The sequence below is a fragment of the Nyctibius grandis genome, chromosome 3 (genome assembly GCF_013368605.1).
Source record: "Nyctibius grandis isolate bNycGra1 chromosome 3, bNycGra1.pri, whole genome shotgun sequence".
NCBI classification, from domain to species: Eukaryota; Metazoa; Chordata; class Aves; order Nyctibiiformes; family Nyctibiidae; genus Nyctibius; species Nyctibius grandis.
The window spans coordinates 115,215,857-115,239,148 of NC_090660.1; the positions used below are offsets into that span (position 1 = coordinate 115,215,857).

Genomic DNA, 23,292 nt, shown 5'->3' on the forward strand with positions numbered 1-23,292 from the left:
GGCAATACTCTTCGTGGTTAGTGAGTGGAAATGTGTTCAGCATTAGACTCCTATGCACAATTTGCCCAATAAAATCATATGGTATCAGGCAACCTTATTTCAAATAAAATTATTAAATTGCCAAGATGCTTAAACCAAAGAAACAAAGTAAGAGCCTCTTTCTGTTATGCTCAGGGAATATTTTCAGCAGACAAAACAATTCCACTTTCAAAAGGAAAGAATAAAAAATAGAAAATTCAATACTGGAGCTCAGTCCAGGGAAGAAAAATACAGACACACACACACCCATGTGCATTAACTGGAAAAAGTGTTTAAAAACCAATTGTTTCTCAGGTACAGTTATATTTTCTTAGTATCTAATAACAAATCAAATACGGGAGGCACCTTTTTGAAGGTTTACAGGAGAAAAAATATTGTAAACAACTTTTTGCCCTTATCTATGGTTATGGTCTTGCCTAGCAGTCCATGCTCAGCTTTCCTATTTGCCATTCTCTAAGCCTATTGGTTCTGTTTTGTTATTGGTTTGTTTCCTTATGTATAATGGAAGTATTGCTTTAGGGGGTGAGCTGAAAGAAGCAGCTGAAAGGCCATAAAAAAAGGCAACTGACATACTATTAAGAGGGAAAGATCTGTTTCTAGGACTCCTTTTCAGCAGAGTCAGGAGTTTAAGCATCTAAAATGCTGTCTTGGCCAAGCAGTAACTTCCCTGACAATGTAACTCCAATTCATTAAGTGACTGTGGGGAGGAGGGGACGTTCATTTGTTAGCACGCCTTCCATGTGAAGACGAGGAAAGAAGGGCCTCACAACAACAGAAGGAATAAGGCTGCTGGAATTTTCAAGCTCAGAAGTGTTTTATCTCATGTAACTTTCTTGTAGTAGTTTGGTACCAAGCTTAACCACGCAGCTTTAGAACAGTCCAGATTAGCCCGTAGGTTCATGCTGTTGTGTTACAGTGTCTTGCACAACGGAAGGTAGAGACAGAGGCTATCAAGAAAACGCTGTACGCAATGATTAGTTTCTTAGCTGTTTGTTTTTTTCCAGCTTAGACTGTCTCTGCTTGGCATCCAGCAGGATTGTCAAATCGGGTGGGATTTTTTCCCGATCTTTGTGCCAGAGTCTAAAGAGATGACAGGGAAGAATGCTCTCACATGGCTTCTGAATTTCCCATTCCCATTAGCCTGGGTTTCATGATTACCCACCTGTGACACAAGCTGCAAGCTCCGCAAACCAGTTCAGGTACGTGGCTGACAGACGGAGACAAGAGGCTGCATCAGTTCCTGAAGGTAACTTTAGCAGGGTCTTTAAAGCTTTAGCTTGTTTTTAGGATGCCAGCTCCCATGGTAGCAGGCTTTATATAATTTACATATCTGTAACAATCAATGATTATTTTACTGATTGTTGAAAACCTTGGGAAATGAATGCACAGAAAGGTAGATTGTCTGATCTGAAAAAAAAATTAAGCTGATTTCCATATTACTGCAGATGGTGGTAAAAATCTGCAAGAATCAAGAGGAATTATCATTTCAACAGGAGGAAGTAAACCTATAAATAAAGTTGAGAGGAAAAAAGAAAAAAAAAAGGAGGGAAGAAGCAGCCAAAATTGGGAAAGAAGCTGAAATGGATTTCTTACACTTACTCTGTGTTGTATAAATGTGTACCATTTCAGATACAACCCATGATCTGTTACATACGTACAAATTCATAAATGAACGCTGTGTGTATACTTATTTTGTCTGCTCTTAGTAATGAATCAGATCCAGTTATTGGTGGGTCCCAGAATGAACTGTAATGATCAATAAAGTTGTTCTCTGCCAGATGATACAGATATTTTACTCTAGAGAGGGAGACAGGCTATACAGATATATCCTAATATATACATGCTAGCCCTGTTTTGTGTAATTCTTACATCACACCTCTCCAGTCTTTCCAAAACCTACCTGCTCCAGCATCGTTCTGTAACAGACCAGTTAGAAATTTAATTATTTCTGTAGTCACAGATTACATTAACATTTTAGAATTTTGCTGTATTTGTTTAGATTTTTAGAATTTTATCCTGCTCAGCACGATGCATTCAGTGTAGAACTATGTTCCTGACCAGAACTAGAATGACTTACCTCTTTTAGGGATATGTTGATGACCTCGTGTTGTAGGTGTATACAAATATTGCACAATAACTAATTCACTTCGTAATAACAAAAGCCATTTTAAGAATAAAAAGTTAGTGTTACAGCCCCTGACCTCTCAGTCTGAGATGGGTTCACAGGGGACCTTAGCCATTGTGTGCTGTCAGATTGGTAGGTGCCAGGCTTCCAGTGGAAGTCACAACCCTGAACTAAGCAGCAGGCTCCCTTTTCCCTGTGTGAGAACTGGCATCTTGGACTCACAAGAGCCGACACGCTGCACAGAGCACTGCCTGCACAGCATGCTCACCCCGTCACTGCCTTTTCCTGTACCTACCTGTACCTGAGATACACAGGAAATGCCTGTTTTATGAATATACCAGAATAAACCGGGACTTCCCTGAGAGCTGCATTCCCAGCTCCCTACTATTACCAGACTTAAGTGACCACACCTGGCACCAGAAGTGAATGTAAGTAGCGCTTGGTGTTTAGGTACTAAAACACAAAATGGATATTCAGTCAACAGCAGTGATACTCACATGTTGGACTTTAGTGCCTGAATCCCCTCTGTAACTGTAGTCCCAACGTTCTGGAACAACAATCATTTATCATAGGTGAAGTAAAATTTCGGGGACAGAGACTTCTTATAAGAGCTTCAAGTTAATAAGAAGAATTTATCAAAAATCAGCATTAAAACAGGAATATAGTTTTAAAGTTTGCTGTGGTCCCACTGTCTCCTGATAACCACTTCCTGATGTTTCAGCAGTAGTATCTCTTGGAACATTGCTTTCTGAAAGCAAGAAAAAAAAATTACCATATTATTCATTGAACAACATACCCCTGTATCTTCCCCTTGCACACACAGCAAACATTGATTGAAAGACAAAGATTTTCTGTAGTGCAATATAAAGTATTTATTATTACGACATTTACAATATTACATGGTAGGTAAGCTATTAAATAGCATATTAAGTAGCAGAACCCACCTATATTTAAAATGCTTTTCTACTTGATTTTAATGAAAATAAGCCACCATTGATTATGTTCATTTACCCCAGAAGAGTCATAGAAATTAGTGGAAAACAAAATGAAGGGCTTTAACATTATCTGTGAAGAGTTAAGTCATCTTGGTCTTCAGAGGACAGTTAGTTACCTGTTCTGCTCAAAAACAATCCACACTGAGCCAGTGCACCTGAAACTGCTAAAGAATCATAGAACGGGTTGGAAGGGACCTTCAAAGATCACAGCTAGTGCAACCCCCTGGCCTTGGGCAAGGACATCTTCCACTAGACCAGGTTGCTCCAAGCCCCATCCAGCCTGGCCTTGAACCCTGCCAGGGAGGGGGCAGCCACAGCTGCTCTGGGCAACCTGGGCCAGGCTCTCACCACCCTCACAGCAAAGAATTTCTTCTGTATGTCCAATCTAAACCCCCCCTCTTTCAGTTTAAAATCATTGCCCTTTGTCCTGTCACTACAGGCCTTTATAAAAAGTCTTTCTCCATCTTTCTTATAGGCCCCCTTTAAGTACTGAAAGGCCCTGCAATAAGGTCTCCCTGGAGCCTTCTCTTCTCCAGGCTGAACACCCCCAGCTCTCTCAGCCTTTATTCAGAGCAGAGGGGCTCCAGCCCTCAGACCACTTTCATGTCCCTCCTCTGGACCTGCCCTAAACAGCTCCATGTCTTTCTTGCACTGGGGACCCCAGAGCTGGACGCAGCACTGCGGGGGGGGTCTCCCGAGAGCGGAGCAGAGGGGCAGAATCCCCTCCCTCGCCCTGCTGGCCACGCTGCTGGGGATGCAGCCCAGGACACGGGTGGCTTTCTGGGCTGCCAGCGCACGTTGCCGGCTCATGGTGAGCTTCTCGTCACCCATCACCCCCAAGTCCTTCTCCTCAGGGCTGCTCTCCATCCATTCCTCCCTGACTCTGTACTGATACTGGGGGTTGCCCCAACCCACGGGCAGGACCTTGCACTTGGCCTTGTTGAACTTCATGGGGTTTGCATACGCCCTGAATATGTCTGAATATGTCTAAATATATTCGAGTATCAGAATATTGCAGTTTTCTGTAATTTTTTGCAATAATTCAAAGGAGGAATATGGCCTGACAGTATTCATTGTTCTCACGGTATGGGAGCAAATAGTGCTGTGCCCTTGTCTGGTAAGACTGGAAAGCAAAGGGATTAGATTCTCTTCCCTGTTGGGTTTGTCCAGAGGGAAGTAGTACATTGTTCCATGCAACGAATAAAGCGTTTCCCTTCAGCTGGGGTAACTGTCAAATGCCTGTTACATTTTGCTCTCACTTGCTGTTACTGCCTCAGTTAGGGGCCTGGTGAGACGAACTGTACTTCACCTGGTTAGAACACTTCCATATTCACTGCCCATGTCGTTGGGAGGACTTTGATATTGGAAGACTCTTCAGTGCAGATTTACATATGGTTCCATAGGCCTGGGAGTAACTGCCCATGGATGCTTTTGGGTCACCAGCAGCTCCCATATTTGCAGTAATCTGGAACATCTTTTTACTGGACTTCGGAAGCGGACGAACATCTTTGCTGTGAAACTGAGTATTTCTTGGATTCTGTGTGAGAAAGAAAAGACAAGACAGTAACCTGCAATCAGCTTTCTAAAATACAAATAAGGAATGCAGGTTTTGCTTCAGCTGAGGAGTAGAACAGATCATGAATGTTATAAGAATAATAAACAAAACAGACTGTTCTGTAAGATCACGAATAGGATGGTGAGAATGATGTGAGGGAGAAGGGCTTAAGAATGGGTGTATCAAGAATGAGCTAGCAGCACTGGAGCGAGACACGACAAACTAATCCTGCACTGGAGCAGAAGTCCAAAGGCCTGTTTGGCTAGAATCTTGTTTTCAACAGTAGTGAATGCTTTAAATATTACAAAAGACAGATCATTCCCCAGTATATTCTCCTATCTTCTGCCACCCAAATGGCTTGGTGACTTTCTGAGTTGGAAGCCGCATATGGATATTGTGCTTATCAGCCCCTGTGGGGAAAAGTTAATTGTACATTAATACATTACAATCCATAATACATTGCAATACATTTGAATCTGCAGTTCGAGAGCTGTTTCACTGCCGCTTATGCTCTGTGAACCTCTATAGTTCACTGAAAAGCAAGAGTTTTCACTCGCTATCGTGGCACTGGCTGCTGTTACCTCACCCATTATAGCAGGCTTTTCTGGTAAAATGGCTGAGAACAAGAGTTTCATGAGTCTGACAGGATATTGAAAATGAATGCAGAGCAAACTGGAATGTCAGAACTTTTCAGCTCCTGCTGAGGCTGAATGAGAAAGATGGAAAAGTCAACATTCACTTAACGTAAGATCAGCCACAATGCTGACGACCTACCGCAATATCCTCTGACACTAGTCAGTATTAGCCTCTCAGGGAACAAACATAAAGCACAGGGCATGTGCAGGGTGATCTTCTCCCTGTTATGCTCTTCCAGTAATGGAAAGTTGGTCACAATTACCTAAAGATTCTTCAAAATGCATTGTTCATATGTACATCGGCACATGCAGCCGTCTCCACAATCTCATATTGTGGAATAAATGGTTCCTCTCACTCTCAAGACATTTTGAATGGGATTCCAAAGCAGAGGGGCTGCAAGTGGATGGGCTGCAAGTGTGCATGTGGACATACATGGAAGTTATTAGCAATCATGTGTCCTTTTAGCAGTTATTCATATGTATTTTCATATCAATCACAACAGTAAGAAGAGATCCAGTAGGAACAAGCTTGACTCTTAACAGTGTCGGCAGCTTGTTTCTAGCTTGAAATGGTTCAGATCATTCAGAGCTGCGTTCAAAGAAATAATCTGCTTTAAGCTAGATGTGATATTGCATACTGACACAACGCAGGTGATCCCACCCAACTCATCTTTGATAGTGGTGTCTGTCAGAAGTCCCTTCACACTACAGTCCTCAGCATACGTTTTGAACGGTTTAGAGCTCCAGCACATAGACACTCAAGTATTCTTTTGTGGGCATGTGAGAAAGTCCCATGACAAACAAGGGTCATTAGCCATTGGAAGGGGCTGCCCAGGGAGGTGGTGGAGTCACCATCTCTGGATGTGTTTAAGACAAGACTGGACATGGCACTTAGTGCCCTGGTCTAGTTGACAGGGTGGTGTCAGGGCAACGGTTGGACTCGGATGATCCCTGAGGTCTCTTCCAACCTGGTTGATTCTGTGATTCTGTGAAGTCAATCTTTAGTGTCACAAAAAAGGTAATCTGTGGTGCCTCTCTCCATATTCCTCCTCTGCCATAAGCTTTCTCTGATCACCTTGTGTTGGCTAGACCTTCCTTGAGCTAGTCAGCAGACAACTAGCTCAGGAAAAAAAAAAAGCAGGGGCAAGGAGGTCATTTAAGAACCCAATGAGGATAAGAACTTTTACAAGGAAGCCTGGCCAAGAACTGGGAAGAGAGAGGAGCAGAGAGGACAGGACTGAAACCTTCCCTGTTCAGCAATGGCAATCCATTAGGTGGATTCCAGAGGTAGCACGAATTCTACAGCTAAGTTTGGACTATCCAACAGTCTCAATTTGGTTAAAAAAAGAATTTGCTACCTACACACTTTGGACAGGACAAGCCATCACTGAAGATAATGTAGAAGCAACTGATCTGTGATTCTCAAAGGGAGGTTTTGGTGCTGCTGACGATCTGAACAATGCGATAATCTGAAATGGTGTTCAAATCCTCACTTGTCTGAAGTGATAAAATTGAAAGTAGAATGGAGTCCAAAATTAGCCTGTTCTCTAGAAAAAGGGCAGTGCAAAAAAAGTCATATCTCTCAGCACATCTCAAAAGATGTTGCATTAAAAACTCAAGATGGGAAAAAGAAGTAGAGGCAGAGAATCTGCAGAGATATTTTTACTTTTCTTTTTTATTACAGTTAGCTGATATATATGATCCATTACAATTAATCTTTGTGAAAAAAAATCTGCTAATGAGGCAGAGACCTAGATTTACAAAGGGCTGTGTTACTTCGTGTTCTCTGGAGTACCTACTTCCCGTAGTTAAAGTCAGGAATTTATAAATAATTTACAAATAAATTCAACAGTCATTCACAGAACTCCTGCATGAACCTATAGGCACCAAAACACTCTTGCTTCTCAAGTCACAGGTGATACGGTTTTTTGAAGGACTGGGGTTAGACTTAAAACTCCAGGAGAAACTTAGTGTTTATACACCCAGACTAGCTGAAGATGAGCACTACATATTCCGGAGATGTAAGGTTTAAGACACATCTGTGCCCTTGACATTTCCTGGTGATTACTATAGATGGTCTTTCTCTCAACACTCTGCCTCATGCACAGAACTTAACTCAGGGCTGTAAACTTCATCAGTAGAAAAACACCTGAAATGTAGGTGAACACCTGAAATTTGGAGAGCATGCCACAACTTGTCAAGAGCACTGACAACTATCTACTGCTACTTTCATGTGGGCACGAATGACACTGCAAGGCAAAACCTGGGCAGAATCAAGGAAGACTATAAAGCCCTGGGGGTGCAAGTGATGTCATCTCTAAGAATGTGGAGAAAAAGATTATCAGGAGTAGTCAACATGGATTCACCAAGGGTAAATCATGCTTGACCAATCTGATGGCCTTCTATGATGGCATGACTGACTGGGTAGATGAGGGGAGAGCAGTGGACGTTGTCTACCTTGACTTCAGCAAAGCTTTTGACACTGTCTCCCATAACATCCTCATAGGGAAGCTCAGGCAGCGTGGGTTAGATGAGTGGACAGTGAGGTGGATTGAGAACTGGCTGAATGGCAGAGCTCAGAGGGGTGTGATCAGTGGCACAGAGTCTAGTTGGAGGCCTGTAGCCAGGTGTTCCCCAGGGGTCAGTACTGGGTCCAGTCTTGTTTAACTTATTCATCAATGGCCTGGATGAAGGGACAGAGTGTACACTCAGCAAGTTTGCTGATGACAACAAACTGGGAGGGGTGGCCAATACACCAGAAGGCCGTGCTGCCATTCAGTGAGATCTCGACAGGCTGGAGAGTTGGGCAGAGAGGAACCTCATGAAGTTCAACAAAGACAAGTGTAGGGTCCTGCACCTAGGGAGGAATGACCCCCTGCACCAGTACAGGCTGGGGGCTGACCTGCTGGAAAGCAGCTCTGCAGAGAAGGACCTGAGAGTTCTGGTGGACAAGAAGTTCCCCATGAGCCAACAATGTGCCCTTGTGGCCAAGAAGGCCAATGGTGTCCTGGGGTGCATTAGGAAGAGTGTGGCTAACAGGTCAAGGGAGGTTCTTCTCCCTCTCTACACTGCCCTGGTGAGGCCACATCTGGAGTAACTGTGAGCAGTTCTGGGCCCCCCAGTTCAAGAAAGACAAGGAGCTACTGGAGAGAGTCCAGCGGAGGGCTACAAAGGTGATCAGAGGGCTGGAGCATCTCTCTTACGAGGAGAGGCTGAGGGGGCTGGGGCTGTTCAGCTGGAGAAGAGCAGACTGAGGGGGGATCTTATCAATGCTCACAGATACCTCAGGGGTGGGTGTCAAGGGCATGGGGCCAGACTCTTCTCAGTGGTGCCCAGCGACAGGACAAAGGGCAACGGGCACAAACTGAAACACCTGAATATGTGTTTCATATTTAGTACCATCTGAATATGAGGAAAAACTTGTTTACTGTGAGGGTGCCAGAGCCCTGGCACAGGCTGCCCAGGGAGGGGGGAGTCTCCTTCTCTGGAGATATTCAAAACCCACCTGGACGTGACCCTGTGCAACGTGCTCTGGGTGAACCTGCTTTAGCAGGGGGTTGGACTGGATGATCTCCAGAGGCCCCTTCCAAACCTAACTATTCTGTGATTCTGTAGGTATTGCAACATTGAAGACTGCAATATGCAAGTTCCTCTATGAATCTACTCCATATTAGAGGCAAGTTATGTCTAGTTATTTCCCCTACTAGCAGAAACTCTTCAGTTAGCACACTCTTTAGCTCTCTAGTAAAGGGAACATACTCTATACAAGCCCAACTGCCTTATCAGACTAGGTTACTGGTACCATTTGATGGACACTACATACAAGCAATGAAATTGCAGTGTATATCTTTGTCGTAAGTAATTTTAACTGACAAAAATTTATTAATTCAGTCACTCGCAGAGCAATATGTCTTGCCTCTCTTTTAAGTGTCTTTACAAAGTTTCAAATTAAGATATTTTGTGTCTGTATCATTTTGGTCCATGAAAAATTAAGGGGATTTTTTTTTTTGGTAGGACTGCTACTCACATTATAAAGGTTCTGTACACTTGTAGGAGGTAGCCGAGCATTTACATTTGCCCATGTGATTTGTCTCCCCAGCTTCCTGTTGTTGGAGATTCTAGCCTGTTGAGAAGGTGGTGCAGAACAGTTCCTGATCACAGCACCAGAATTTGCATTACCTGCAGAAGAAAAAACATGAGAGAAAGTAGGAGAATCATGAGGACACAGAACACACTGACTGAGGCAGGGTCAGAACATAAAAACTGAGTCATCCCCTGCCACCTCGCTTCATCTCACACACAGAACAAAACCATTCAGAATAAAATTAGAACATAGTAGCAAACAAAACCAGTTCAAAAGGGCATGGGAAAAGATAACAGCAGTAGAAAAGCAAAGAGAAAACAGAAAGGACCATAGAGTCAAGACTGAGGCAGGACAGACTCAAAAAGAATGTCATACACTCAAAACTCATCCAACCATGTTTTGCTTTTATATCATTTTCTTCCCACACTTTCACCCTCTCATTTTGCCATGTAAATTCCCCTTATTTCTTTTTCCCCACTCAATCTCTTCTTTCTTCCCCATAATAATACCTCATGGCAGACTACATCCCACCGTAGGAGGGTAGTACCTACTTTGAACAGCAGTGTGTGTTATGGGATTGTATATCACTTTGATCTTTGGTCTCTGACATAAAGTTCTTGCTAAGTCTTCACTCTGGCTGGATACTTGTGGCTGGGCACTAGCCGTAGTTCCAGCACGCACGTGTGAAGTTTTTTGAAGAGGTGGCGCTGGTTCTCTCTGGCCTTTCCTGGTAGGTAAAGACACAGAACTGGAATTTGGAAGAAGTGGCCTGGATTCAAACCGACTTAGTTGAATGTTTTCTCTCTGCACTTGCTCCTTTGGATGGCTATTGAATTTCTTTTCAAGTATTACCTACAGAAAGGAGAAGTTGGTTAGACTTAACACGGCTACACAGCAGAGCAGAGGAACAAAGCATAAAAACAAGGAGAAAGACTCACAAATAACTGCAATTTATTTCACAGAATAGGTAACAAGTATAATTTTAAAATTAATTTAGGGTTGGAAAGAAGATAGAAATAATATTCTCAGTGGAAAGAAAGAATAGGCTGAAGCATTAAGAAAAAGGACTGAGTGAACAGGCAATTTCAACATATCCTGAGGGAGAACACCACTAAATAAAATCAGCATTAACCTTGGAAAAGGCAGAATCTATATCCCCGAAAGGTTAACACCATGTTGTTGCTGACCATCCCCTTCTAGAACTTTGCACAGCTGATATTTTAACGGTCCAAGCAACATTCATTCTGGTTAGGTCATAATTATTTCACACCTACCTCTACACGCTATTATCTAGCAACAGAATCCTTGCCAAGGTTTTGGGTCTTGGGGCAGACAATCTGCTCTCAATTTCCTGTAATAACAGTCGACCCAAATTTGACATCCTATCAGCAAGATTATTCAAAACTATTCACTTGTTTCTTAGTCTTATACCTAGACTATCTGTGACCAATCTATTGACATTTAGAATATCTTTTCTACCTGTGCTAATTCGTCTGCTCATTACTCCTAACACTCTGTCACAGCAGAGTTTATTAGTTTCCTTCTATTAAAGACCCTAAAAGAAATTTTAAGTCGGTTCAACTTTTTAAATTAAATTTTATTTCTTCTTTCTTAAATTTTAATTGCTGTTAATAGAAGCAATAACACTTTTCCTCCTTCTCTGGGAAGGCGGACACCCTTATCAGGCCTTCTCGGTCTTGGATTTTCTGATCTCTAAGCTTCCTTTTCAATCTTCTCTTCCCACTATCATACTTTCCAGTGCCTGTTTTACTACATTTACATTCCAGCTCCTGCTTTTCTCACCCTCTTCCAGTTCCTTAGCCTCGTAACATGGCATTTACATAATTTCTTTCACCGTAAAAAGGGAAAAAAAACCAACCCCAAACTAAGACAAAACCAATTTCTCCTCCTGAAGGCTTCATTTACTTCCACTTTTGCTGCTCCTCCTATTTAATTGTTAGAGCATTCACTCTGGCTATCCTACCCCTCAACACCACCATCCAGATCAGTTCAGTCTCTCCTATAATTAGCTCTGATTTGTGTTTATCTTTGTTCTTCTTTCACTTATTTAGATATTACTCAGATGTTCATAGAATCCCAGACTGGTTTGGGTGGGAAGGGACCTTAAAGCCCATCCAGCCCCAACCCCCTGCCACAGGCAGGGACACCTTTCACCAGACCAGGTTGCTCCCAGCCCCATCCAACCTGGCCTTGAACACTGCCAGGGAGGGGGCAGCCACAGCTTCTCTGGGCAACCTGGGCCAGGCTCTCACCACCCTCGTGGTAAAAAATTTCTTCCTGATGTCCAGTCTAACCCCACCCTCTTTTGGTTTAAAACTATTGTCCCTTGTCCTGTCACTACAGGCACTGCTAAAAAGTCTCTCTCCACTTTCCTTATAGGCCCCCTTTAAGTACTGAAACGCCCCGCAATAAGGTCTCCCTGGAGCCTTCTCTTCTCCAGGCTGAACACCCCCAACTCTCTCAGCCTTTATTCATAACAGAGGTGCTCCAGCCCTCAGACCACTTTCATGTCCCTCCTCTGGACCTGCCCTAACAGCTCCATGTCTGTCTTGCACTGGGGACCCCAGAGCTGAATGCAGTACTCCAGGTGGGGTCACAGGAGAGCTGAGCAGAGGGGCAGAATCCCCTCCTCGCCCTGCTGGCCACGCTGCTTTTGATGAAGCCCAGGACACAGTTGGCTTTCTGGGCTGCCAGCGCACATTGCTGGCTCATACCCAATTTTTCATCGACCAGTACCCCCAAGTGCTTCTCCTCAGGGCTGCTCTCTATCCATTCCTCCCTGACTCTGTACTGATACTGGGGGTTGCCCTGACCCAGGTGCAGGACCCTGCACATGGCCTTGTTGAGCCTCATGAGGCCCACTTCTTGAGCTTGTCCAGGACGAGTGTGGGAAATAGGGGGTAAGAGGTATAAAACCAGCCAGTTGTGCATACATAGCTGGCTGGTCAATGAGCTTGTCTGGCCATGCCCTGCACCTGATCAATGCAGTTTGCTCTATCTTCTTATTAAATTCCTTTCTCTTTCCTGGAAGAAAGGCTGTTGATTCTGTCTGTGTGTGTATGTATGCAGGTGTGAGTGCCAGCCACTGGAGTCAGATCACAGGTCAGAGGGCCCATGTGTCCCTGGTGCCAGCAACTGAAGAGAGCGTAGTTGTGTGAGCGAGCATGTGATCCTAGCAAAGACCAAGTCAGACTAGTCAGTGAATAGATCAAGTGGCCTGGGAGCAAGGGGGTGAGTGGGTCTCCAAGGGCCAGCTCTGGGCGTGAGAGCACCTGTGTATCTCTAGGGGTGAGAACACTGGAGGCCAGGGGGCAGGGGTGGGCTAAGGGACCTGGAAAGTCCTGGCCAGCTGTTTGTCTGCATGGTCTGTACCAGCAACTGGAGTAGGGCTGCAGCCTTGGGGGCTTGTATATCCAAATGCCAGCAACTGAGGAGACTGGGATCCAGGGGCCAGCTGCTGCGCAGGCTGGGTCCGAAACCAGCTGCTGCAGGGATCCACCTTGTACATATATATATACATATATATATAGTCTCACAAGTGGACTTCCACCTTGCTCAGCCAGAGAAGGGAGCAGGATGAGGCTGTTGGTGCTGTTTATGTTTGTGTGAGTGCTCCGAGTGCCCGTTTGTGATCCATGTGGCGAGCCATGTGTATGTATGTATATACCTAGTGTGTATGTGTTCTCTGTGTGTGTGCTTACTGAGAATACATCTTCAGCCTTGCTACTGGCTGGACCTGGGGGACATGGAGTGGCAACAGCTGGATCCAGCAAACCCATATTTTCCTCTAACATAGTCTTTCTCAGACATCATGCTTTACAGACTTTTCTTTCCCAGTGGGAATCTAGATTTAAAGACCTCTCAAAAAATATGACAGTATGGAGTGCCTGATAAGAAACACCAAGGTGTAACTGTAAGCATGTATGGAAAGCCGAGGGGAACACAAATAGAAGAAAATCAGAGAATTCATTAAGTGTGTGCAAGAATGGCAGGTGACCCGGAGGATTAGGATTTTGGAAAATAGTATAAGAGGAAGTACCTCATATAATTTATTTCGATATTCTGCCACAGACAGCTGGATATCATCATCTAAAGGAAGGATCACATCATAATCCAGAGAGGGCTCTGTGCCAGGGCAGTGAAACCTAAGAAGATGATAACACAGAATGTAATTCACCAAGACTAAAATCAGCACCACAGATTAATATAATGTTAAAAAGGATTGTTAAATCATCCAGTGTGACCTCTAGTGTAAATAGGGTTAGAGAAAATTAAGAATTAGCTTTGTCTTTTTTTTTTTTTCTATCGTGCATATAAAGAAAACTTGTGCCAAGAGAAGGTCTATAACATCTCAGAAGGCATCAGGGGAAACTGCACGTTGGTATTACTCTCACCTTTTCACGTAAGGATGCTGCAGAGCCTCCTCTGCTGTGAGTCGTTTATCAGGGTTAAATACTAAAAGTTTCTTCAGAAGATCCAAGGCAGGCAGTGGAGTAGAGGATGGTAAAATCTCCTCAAATGTTACTCGCTGCCTAGAAGTCAGAAAACAATGATATAAGCTCCCAGTGTCTAATTCACAGTGAAGGCATGAATTACAGTTCTGGGAATCACATCAAGGCGACACCTGACTCCAGGGTTCACTCACAAATATTGTGTCTTTTACCCCTTTGATTAGATTTTAATGCCTCCCTCCTAGCTAGGAACCTACATGAAGTGCCTCACTTGCACGTCTAGACTTTTTCTTGTTTCCGTGGAAAGAGTGAGAGGTATCAGACAGTATCAAACACACAGGAGTAACGAGTCCTCTGGACAAGTCGTTCTTTGGACAATGCAGGAAGCCTAAACTCCCACCTTGAATGTTTCAGTTGAACTGTTAAAGATCCCATGAATCCAGCCCTTAGACCACCGAAACATATTTCTGTATAATTTGCAATGAGAAGATGAAGTTTAAAAATCTGTTTTTGCATTTTGATAAATTACCTAAAGATAATTATTAATGTAATGCATGTGAGAATATCTAATACATTTGAAACATCAGTTTTAAAACATGATTCTTACGTGTATTTGAAATAATTTTCTTACTCCATGATAACATTCTTTTAGTTTAGAAAAAATGATCCATCACTGAACATATAGTATTTGGACTGAGTGGCTCAGAAAAAAATCTTTTCAATTTTGAAGGCTAAGATTTCACTTGCTCTTTTACCTAGCTGGAGCCGTCAGGATGATGTATCATCTGTAAGTCATTGCTTTTGCACAACGTGTTGTTGTTTGTTTTTTTTCCATTTTTCCCTTTTTTTCCCCTCCACTTATTGAACAGTCTTTATCTTGACCCATGACATTTTCATGCTGACTTTTGCTGACTTCTTCAGCTGGCATCCTGGAGCATTATTCCCTTTCATTCAGGGATGCCAGGATTCCTGTATCAATCTACGCCAGGTAGTTGAGGAACTGAGACACTTTTGTCCCTGCTAATTCAGCTGTCAGTATGGCATGTGTGTTTGACCTGGTCAGGTGGAAGTGGATGGCCACAGTATCCCATAGGAATTTCCTTTGATGCAACTTGTGAACGTTGCTTCTTGTCCTTTTCAGACACTGCTGCTCAGACACTGGCTGAGTATTGTTCTGTTGTCACAGTGAGAGTCGTTAAGCAGCTGAAATGAGGCTGTCAGCCTGAACAGATTCAGGCTTTCCATGTGTGAACCACTGACATCAGATACCCAAATGATCCAGGATAGGAAACTATTCTAATTTTGACAAGGTACACATAACAATAGCTTAGAATGTAGGCCCAGCCTCATTTTGTTTTGTTATTCCCAGATTGTATCATTGGCTGTCTTTTTTTAAACTTTACATCCCTTCCCTAGAGGAAGATGCAGAGAACAGAAATAATTCCCGCTGGTGAACACTGGAAGGTGAACTTCAGGGGAACTTTTTGTCAACATCATACAGTAGATTGTTGACTTCTGAGACACACCGAACACACAAGGCTTACCGGGAACTCATGTGGTTAATAACTGAGGCCCTGTAATCTGATTGCATAGTCAAAATATCTGCAATAATGAAAATATACTGTTAATGCCAAGATTAGGATTACCATAGATACAGTTTATAAAGGAAAGCAAATATTTGATATTAACATGGGAAATTATCCTAATAAAACTCAACGGAAGAGCTTACGGAAGGGGGATGGAATATTTACTTACAAGTTTTCTAAGCTGATTTTCTCAGTTCCTATTCATTCTATCACTGATTTCACAAACTTGCACTCTTATACCCACATACACAGAAGCACCAAGATATCTGAGGCCAAATGATCTGGCCAGGATCACTTGTGTGGGGCACAGAGAACAAGGGATACCAGCCATTGATTTCCTCATCACATCTGCTGGGGTTCTGTTTGACTGGTGATGATGAACTGTTTTCTGTACATCTCTGTCACACTCTCAAAGAGTCAACAGTTGCTACAGAATGTTTTTTTGCTTCAGAATCTTAGAATCGTTTTGGTTGGAAAAGACTTTTAAGATCATCAAGTCCAACCATTAATCAAGCCCAACCCTAATCTTGCTCCTTTGGTCCCCATAAATCCTAGGCAAAGTTGCTGCTCACAGGTTGGTTTTCCTTGTGTGCAATAATGTTTTGAGCAAGTGTCTGTGGTCACTTGTTTGGCTAAAAGAAAAAGAAATTGTGCCTGTCATATGCTGCAACCTTTCAGCCCTTGTGCTGTGGTAAGGATACAGGACCTTCTGCTAACAAGTCATTTGTCCTGTGGTCTTGTCTGAGAGCGCAGACCTTCTGGTTATGACATTATCAACATGTTCCTCAATTGTATTGCTGAGAGTGGAATAGCAGTTTTTGTTATTAGTGCTGGGAATGGAATAGCATTTTTTGTTATTAGTGCTGGCTATTCTTCTAACTCCTGCTTTGGTGTTTTCACACACCCATTTCCATTCATATTTCATTCGCAGCAACTAAACCTCTAATAAAAACTATAAATAAGTTTAAGCTTGAACAGAATGCTCCAAAACTGTGATGTCCTTAAACTGAAGGTAGTTATTTTTCTATGAACTATTTGCTAACTCAGCTAGAACATATCAACATGTTGTAAAAGTTTATATAGTGTATGGGTTTTTAGACTGGAACTCAGAACACAATCACCGTCATAATCCCTTTTGGATTTAACATATATTTACTTGAACTTTCACTTCTGTGTTTAGATTTCCAGATCAAAAAGTCCAATTTACCTTTACTATGCAAGTCTCACTGAAGTATGATACTGTGTTTTAAACTGTTATCCCCTTATAAATCTCAAAAATGTTTTGAAGGCTTGGTTCTTGTTTCTCATCTAATCAAGTATGGTCTTATTTTCCTCTAACACTAACATTTCACAATTAAGATGTTAATTTCCTTGGAAAGATGTTAGAATGACTCACAAGAGATCACAGCATCACAGAATGGCTGGGGTTGGAAGGGAGCTCTGGAGATCATCCAGCCCAAAACCCTGCCAGAGCAGGTTCACCCAGAGCACGTTGCACAGGGTCGTGTCCAGGCAGGTTTGAATATCTCCAGAGAAGGAGACTCCCCCCCTCCCTGGGCAGCCTGTGCCAGGGCTCTGGCACCCTCAAAGGAAAGAAATTTTTCCTCATATTGAGATGGAACTTCCCATGTTTCAGTTTGTGCCCATTGCCCCTTGTCCTGTCACTGGGTACCACTGAGAAGAGTCTGGCCTCATCCCCTTGACACCCACCCCTATTTGATAAGATCCCCCCTCAGTCTTCTCTTCTCCAGCTGAACAGCCCCAGCCCCCTCAGCCTCTCCTCACAGCAGAGATGCTCCAGCCCTCGGACCATCTCCGTACCCTCCGCTGGACTCCCTCCAGTAGTTCCTTGTCTTTCTTGAACTGGGGGGCCCAGCACTGCACACAGTTCTGGGCACTCCAGGTGTGGCCTCACCAGGGCAGTGTAGAGGGGGAGAAGAACCTCCCTCGACCTGCTGGCCACACTCCTCCTAATGCACCCCACGATACTGTTGGCCTTCTTGGCCACAAGGGCACATTGTTGGGTCATGGGGAACTTCTTGTCCACCAGAACTCCCAGGTCCTTCTCCACAGAGCTGCCTTCCAGCAGGTCAGCCCCCAACCTGTACTGGTGCAGGGGGTCATTCCTCCCTAGGTGCAGGACCCTACACTTGCCTTTGATGAATTTCACTAGGTTAAAAAGATACCTTCTTCCCTGATCCAGTTGGGATGCTTGCTTTCACTCTTTTAACTTTTCCCCATAGAAGAGTCCTACCTTCTGGGGATGGGGCAGGAATGACCCTCAAGATCTGCTCTATTTGATTCACTGTTGATGTTCCAGGAAAAAGAGGTTTTCCAAGTAGCATCTCTCCCAGAATACAGCCAATGCTCCACATGTCTACACCTTTAGTGTAACTAAAATAAGAATAGAACAGAGTTAGGACTAAATTAAGCAAATATTTTTCTGTACCTGATATTCACATCATCTACATTAGCTTATTTTACTAGAAAAAACAAGCTTGATGACTCCTTGAATACGAATGCTCACAAGTTTCAACTATAAAGTGAATGAGATTCAGGAATCATGAAACTGGCAAGCATAAAACAGAAAGGAGATTTACGCTACTAAAAGTCTATTCTAGGAAACCATAAAAGGAAATATATAAAAGATAAATGCCAGGACAAGATAATATATACTTTTCATATGACCAACAGTGAGGATACAAGTTGCTGTTTGGAAACAACTGACTTTTCAGGGCATTATGTATCTAGAAAGTAGTTACAATTACTTAAGCAAAGTAAATGCCAAACAATGGGTAAATGACAATTGGCAAAACATCCACATTTCAAATCTGGGATACTAACCCAACCTATATTTATATTCTTTCCTGATCAATAAGATTTTGTATATTTAACTCAAAAAAAGGACTAAGCCTGACTAACATGCAGCTTATTTAGCATTTGATCACAGAAAATTTTCTGAAGGTCTATCAAAAAACTCTCCTTAAATTTGGAAAAGAGGAATAAGGTACTCAACCAAATTTTGTAAAGATCCAGATTTAAGGGGAGAAAGAATGAGCTTAGTGGGAGAAAGGATGACAAACAGATGAGCTGGTGATGTATGGAAATGGACAATCTAAGAAGTCAGGAAGGAAATGTACATATAATGAGAGATTTTTACGTTGCAGAACTGAAGTTTAAATGCATATTGAGAAAAGGGACTGCTGACACGACATCGCATCTGGTGACATCTAAAATTAAAGGATTTAAGACTTTTACACAATAAGTTTTCCCAGTGGTGAAGAAATTATAGAATCCCATCCCTTCACTCCTATTAAGCAGTTACCTCCGAGAGGAAAGTAAGATCTCAGGGGCTCGGTACCAGCGTGTTGCCACGTATTCCGTTAGAGCAGGGTTGTCCTGATCCTCATTCATCTGACATAAAGAACGGGCCAGCCCAAAATCACAAAGTTTAACAAAGCAGTCTGCATCCAGCAAGATATTTGAAGGCTGAATTGAACAAAGGAAAATTAATAAGCTTGTTACTCTCTGAATGGTAGTAGATTATTAAAGTTCTTTTACTAGTCTCATTCTTTTCATACTTTTCCATTTAGTGTTTAACAGAAAACTTGAGTGAAGAATAAAGACTATGACTGAAATATACCTTCTGATCTCTGTGAATAACATTTCCTGAGTGGATGAATTTAGTTGCCTTCAGGAGCTGGTAGAGAATGTAACACTTGTGGATATCTTTCAGCATATTCCTCTTCTTAATCACAGCATGTAAATCTGTCTCTGCAATATATTACATCAGTAATATATTTACATCATTAAGGGATTACCAAGTGGTGGATATAAGTTCCTCAGAGCAAGGCCAGAATAGAGCATTGTCCAAACTGTAATCTTTCAAGTGCATCCTCAACAGAAGTTAACAGTGTAATTACTAATGGTACTGCAATCCCTCTGTATCATCAGTTTGACTTGCAGCTCACGCTACAGTAACTGTTCTACTATTGGATGCTTTTGTTACAATAAAATTGCACATAGTCTGTTCCACATGCAACTCTTCCGTCTCTACAAGCCTAATTTGTTGCTGACTGCCGTCTTTCCTTCATCTCAGCCAGCCAGTTCCCATATAACTATTACACCCTTTAAAGTTTCACTGCTCTTCCCATGTAATCACAACTGATATACACAAATAAAACCTGTACTGCTCCTACTTATACGTCTACTGACATGACTATTCATGTAAATCATCAACACACTACTATCAAAGTAGGGAACAGAGATCACTCCTAAGAGAGGCTGTACTTCAATGGCTGATGTAATGCTAAGTCTCACCCATGGACTCAAAGATGAGGTAGATGTCCTTGTCATTTTGAGCTCGGATAACATCAAGCAGCTTGATGATATTTGGATGTTCTCCAAATTCCTGCAGAGGGAAGAGACCCAAGGGTCAAAATCACGTGTCTTGCTCGTGAATCATGAAAAAAGGACAATAACCTATTTCATTTTGTATTATTGTCTAGAACAAACACTAACATGCTATTCCCTTCATTATGCTTCTACTGAAAAAAAATTTTAAAAAAGGATTTAAGCTTGCTCCACAGTATGAAACCAGTCAGTTAACCTAAAAAACCCAAAAACCTCCGTCGTCTGAGACATTAGTTCTAAAAATCCCTCTATACCATTTGTGAATAAAATTCAGTCAACTTTATGCACCTCATATTTCCTACTGAAGGCGAAGAATTATTGTGGCAGTGAAAACAGAACAAAGTTGCCATCAACATTCATAATTAAAAAACCCAACCAACCCAAAAGCGTCTGTTCGAGGGTAGGCTGAAACACTCGACAGGCTGCACTGACTGAACTGACTGGAATGGGAAATCAGCAGCCAGCAGGTACCTAAATACAGGTGTCTTAAACGGGAGGTGAATTCTATCCTCATGTTTGCAGACTGACAATACTGTCAAGATCATTTACTTCAGCCTCAGTCTTAACAACTTTTATTTCCTATAGCTCACACTTCTGCACAGCTAGAGACACCGTGAACACTTCACAATATGCCAACATTTTCACAAATGACCCTGAGTATAAAATTATAAATAGCTGCACCATCTGCTTGTATCTAAAATACATATTTTTTTTGTTATTTGAACCAGTAATATAGACTCTTTATCTACTTCCACCACAAATTCAGTTACAAACAGTATTAAGAATCATAATACTAAGCTATCTCCAGCACAGTCTTACAACAGCAGCGTCTTCCTAGACTCTGAGGCCAAGACAAAAATTGGTTCTAATGTACAACATGCAGAAAAATGCACAAACCAACACAGTCACCTGCACCAAGCCATTAAAATACACTTACAAAGCAGTAACATACAGCCAGGCCATCAAATACCCTTGCATTTATTCTGAGGACAATATTCAGAATACCTATCCAAATAACCTAGTTTTTACCCAAAGGGATATTTTTCTAGAGATGCAGATCAGTCTTGACAGTGTTACTTGCGTACTGTTTAAGAACTTACTTCACACTGAAGGAAAACCCCATTGTCTCACACTGTCTTGCCCTGGAACTGGTAATGGAAAGTTATGAAAAAGTTTCAATCTATACTAAAAATATCCTACCTTGAAGAAAATCTTGTCAGAGCCAGTCCTACTTATCTTTGCTTAACGAACAATGCTCTTGCTCAAGTAATTACCAAAAGTGACATTCTAAAATGTGGCCCAAAACGCACCAAATACATCTACAACTACACTGAACAATAAACATAAGACCTGCAAGCAGCATAAAGACTAACGTACTATGTATCACCCAGAAGAGAATCATCAAAATGCCTAGATTCTACATCAACACTTCTCAGTTACAATAAACTTAATCCAGTCCATCAAATGCCCTTATGACATACACACAGATTAAACTAAGCAAACACTGTGCACAGGAAGGAATTTGCAGAGACAAGCAAATTAAGACAAACATCCAGTTACCAAAGAACGAATACTCCTTACGTCTTTCCCTTTCTGATCTCTCAGCCCTGAGCCTCAAGAGCTATAAAATACCTTCAAAAATAGGAGGGGGAAACTAAAATTATTAAGTCTATTGAGCACCAAAAGTCACGAAAGCAAGGGCTTGATGGCACTTTAAGCTCCCTCCCCCAAAATGACTGGTTTTTTCCTTCAGGAGAAATATCCTTCTTTTTCTTCCCCCAACTCCTCCTCCACCCATCTACTCCAGAAGTGCTATACTTTCAGAAATGATCTAACTTACAGGGAATTAACTTCTAAGGAATTGTTCTCATATGGTTTTAGCTCTTAAGTTTGTGGCTTCTAGTTCAGGCTTAAAGAATGATTAAAAAGTAAAAAAAACCTTATCTCTTTCCTACTTCAACTTGACAGTCTTAGGAAACAGCTCTTCCCAGGAGCCCTGCCTTGCTTGTGGCCTTAGAAAATCATAGTTATAACAACATTATCAACTATCCAAAAATATTAGTATTTCTACATGGTGAGTCTGTGGAGGAATGGACAGATAATTTTAATGCCACTGCCACTGATAAGGTAATTAGACATAGTGTGTGGTCAATTATATCAAAAGAAGAGCAGCCTTAAGTAATTCCATACAGAACTTCCCTTTTAGTTTTGCTTTGATTATTTCAAGTGGTCAAGTTGCTTCCCACATGAGAGAGGACAAAAATTTTGGCATGTAAATCTCTTCCACACCCCAGCCCCACCTCTGAAACACGGCATTTAAAATTCAAGAAAAACAGTTTCTGTCGACAAAGAAAGAAGTATATGAAAGTGCAAGTCAATATGGTGACCCTAGAGCAGATATACTGCTAAAAATGGTGAAAGAACAGGGCATGTCTCAAAGGAAAAAAAAGACCAATTCTCCATTTCATTCAGGTGTTTTTGCCCAGTCATGGCAAGACTGTTTGCCAAGATGGTACAGAAAATAAATGAATAGAGTTGTCAACACTGATCATTGCATTTTGAAAAAGAATGAGAAGAAAATACGTGAACAACATCAGAGATAATTAAAAATCAAAGAGGAGGGGGAAAAACGGACATTACCTGCAGGAACATAATCTCTCGAAATGTTCTCTAGAAATAAACAAAAAAAAGTTTATTATCACCTCAACAGAATGACAGAACAGAGTATTGACTTCCAGTGAGAGGGTCAAAGCCATTCTACTCTCTAAAGCACAGGAAACCCTTCTATGGTAGACAGGCTAGGAAAAAGCCAGTTGCTCACTAGAGTCACAAGCGTGCTCTCTGTGCTGAGACACTACAGCATAACAACATACGGGAGAATCAAACTGTGCATGCCTATGAAGATGCTTTTTCCTCAGAGACATCAGTATTTTGTAGATGCCATGATATACAAAGCTTGACATCTACTGCTCCTTTTTATCCTAATATTGCTCCAGACTGTATTATTACATGCATAATTGTCAAATAACTAACATCTTTCAGAGACATAAATCCTGAAAATACCTATGAACTCCCACCACATCTTTCAGGACATGTTAGAACAGTGATTTCTCACCTGAGCATCTGTTCTGTTCCTAAAAGCATCAAAAATCTTTTTAACAGCAACTATTTCTCCTGTCCTGCGATTGATTGCTTTCCATACAATGCCATAAGCCTAGGGAGAAAAAAGGACAGATGAGCAGTGTACTATGACATCCTAAGCACAGTTCAGACCTTCAGTGTGGGAGTAGAACATACTCAACAGAGGGACTGAAAGAAATGGTAATCACCAGCTACCCAGAAGAAAGAGAGATTAGGCCAATGAGCATACTTTGTTGAGTCAAGGACT

The 23,292-nt window shown here is 42.1% G+C and overlaps 1 protein-coding gene across 6 annotated transcripts in view; it reads right to left on the reverse strand.

Annotated features, from left to right (window-relative positions):
• Positions 1 to 23,292, reverse strand: part of MAPK15 (mitogen-activated protein kinase 15) — a 42,061-nt gene that overhangs the window by 16,106 nt on the left and 2,663 nt on the right. For 2 of the 6 annotated variants that reach the window (XM_068396687.1, XM_068396686.1), the window contains exons 2-14: positions 23,020 to 23,118; positions 22,545 to 22,574; positions 19,812 to 19,902; positions 19,135 to 19,265; positions 18,817 to 18,980; positions 17,746 to 17,885; positions 15,450 to 15,507; positions 13,849 to 13,986; positions 13,494 to 13,599; positions 9,985 to 10,285; positions 9,377 to 9,528; positions 4,469 to 4,696; positions 2,662 to 2,912 (exon numbers count right to left, since the gene is read on the reverse strand). In XM_068396687.1, coding sequence (XP_068252788.1) covers positions 4,490 to 4,696; positions 9,377 to 9,528; positions 9,985 to 10,285; positions 13,494 to 13,599; positions 13,849 to 13,986; positions 15,450 to 15,507; positions 17,746 to 17,885; positions 18,817 to 18,980; positions 19,135 to 19,265; positions 19,812 to 19,902; positions 22,545 to 22,574; positions 23,020 to 23,118 — 1,617 coding nt within the window. In that variant the 3' untranslated portion in view covers positions 2,662 to 2,912; positions 4,469 to 4,489. Of the gene's footprint in view, positions 1 to 333; positions 1,499 to 2,661; positions 2,913 to 4,468; positions 4,697 to 9,376; positions 9,529 to 9,984; positions 10,286 to 13,493; positions 13,600 to 13,848; positions 13,987 to 15,449; positions 15,508 to 17,745; positions 17,886 to 18,816; positions 18,981 to 19,134; positions 19,266 to 19,811; positions 19,903 to 22,544; positions 22,575 to 23,019; positions 23,119 to 23,292 lie in introns of those variants that run through there. The other 4 variants (XM_068396685.1, XM_068396689.1, XM_068396688.1 and 1 more) reach the window with 4 other exon arrangements.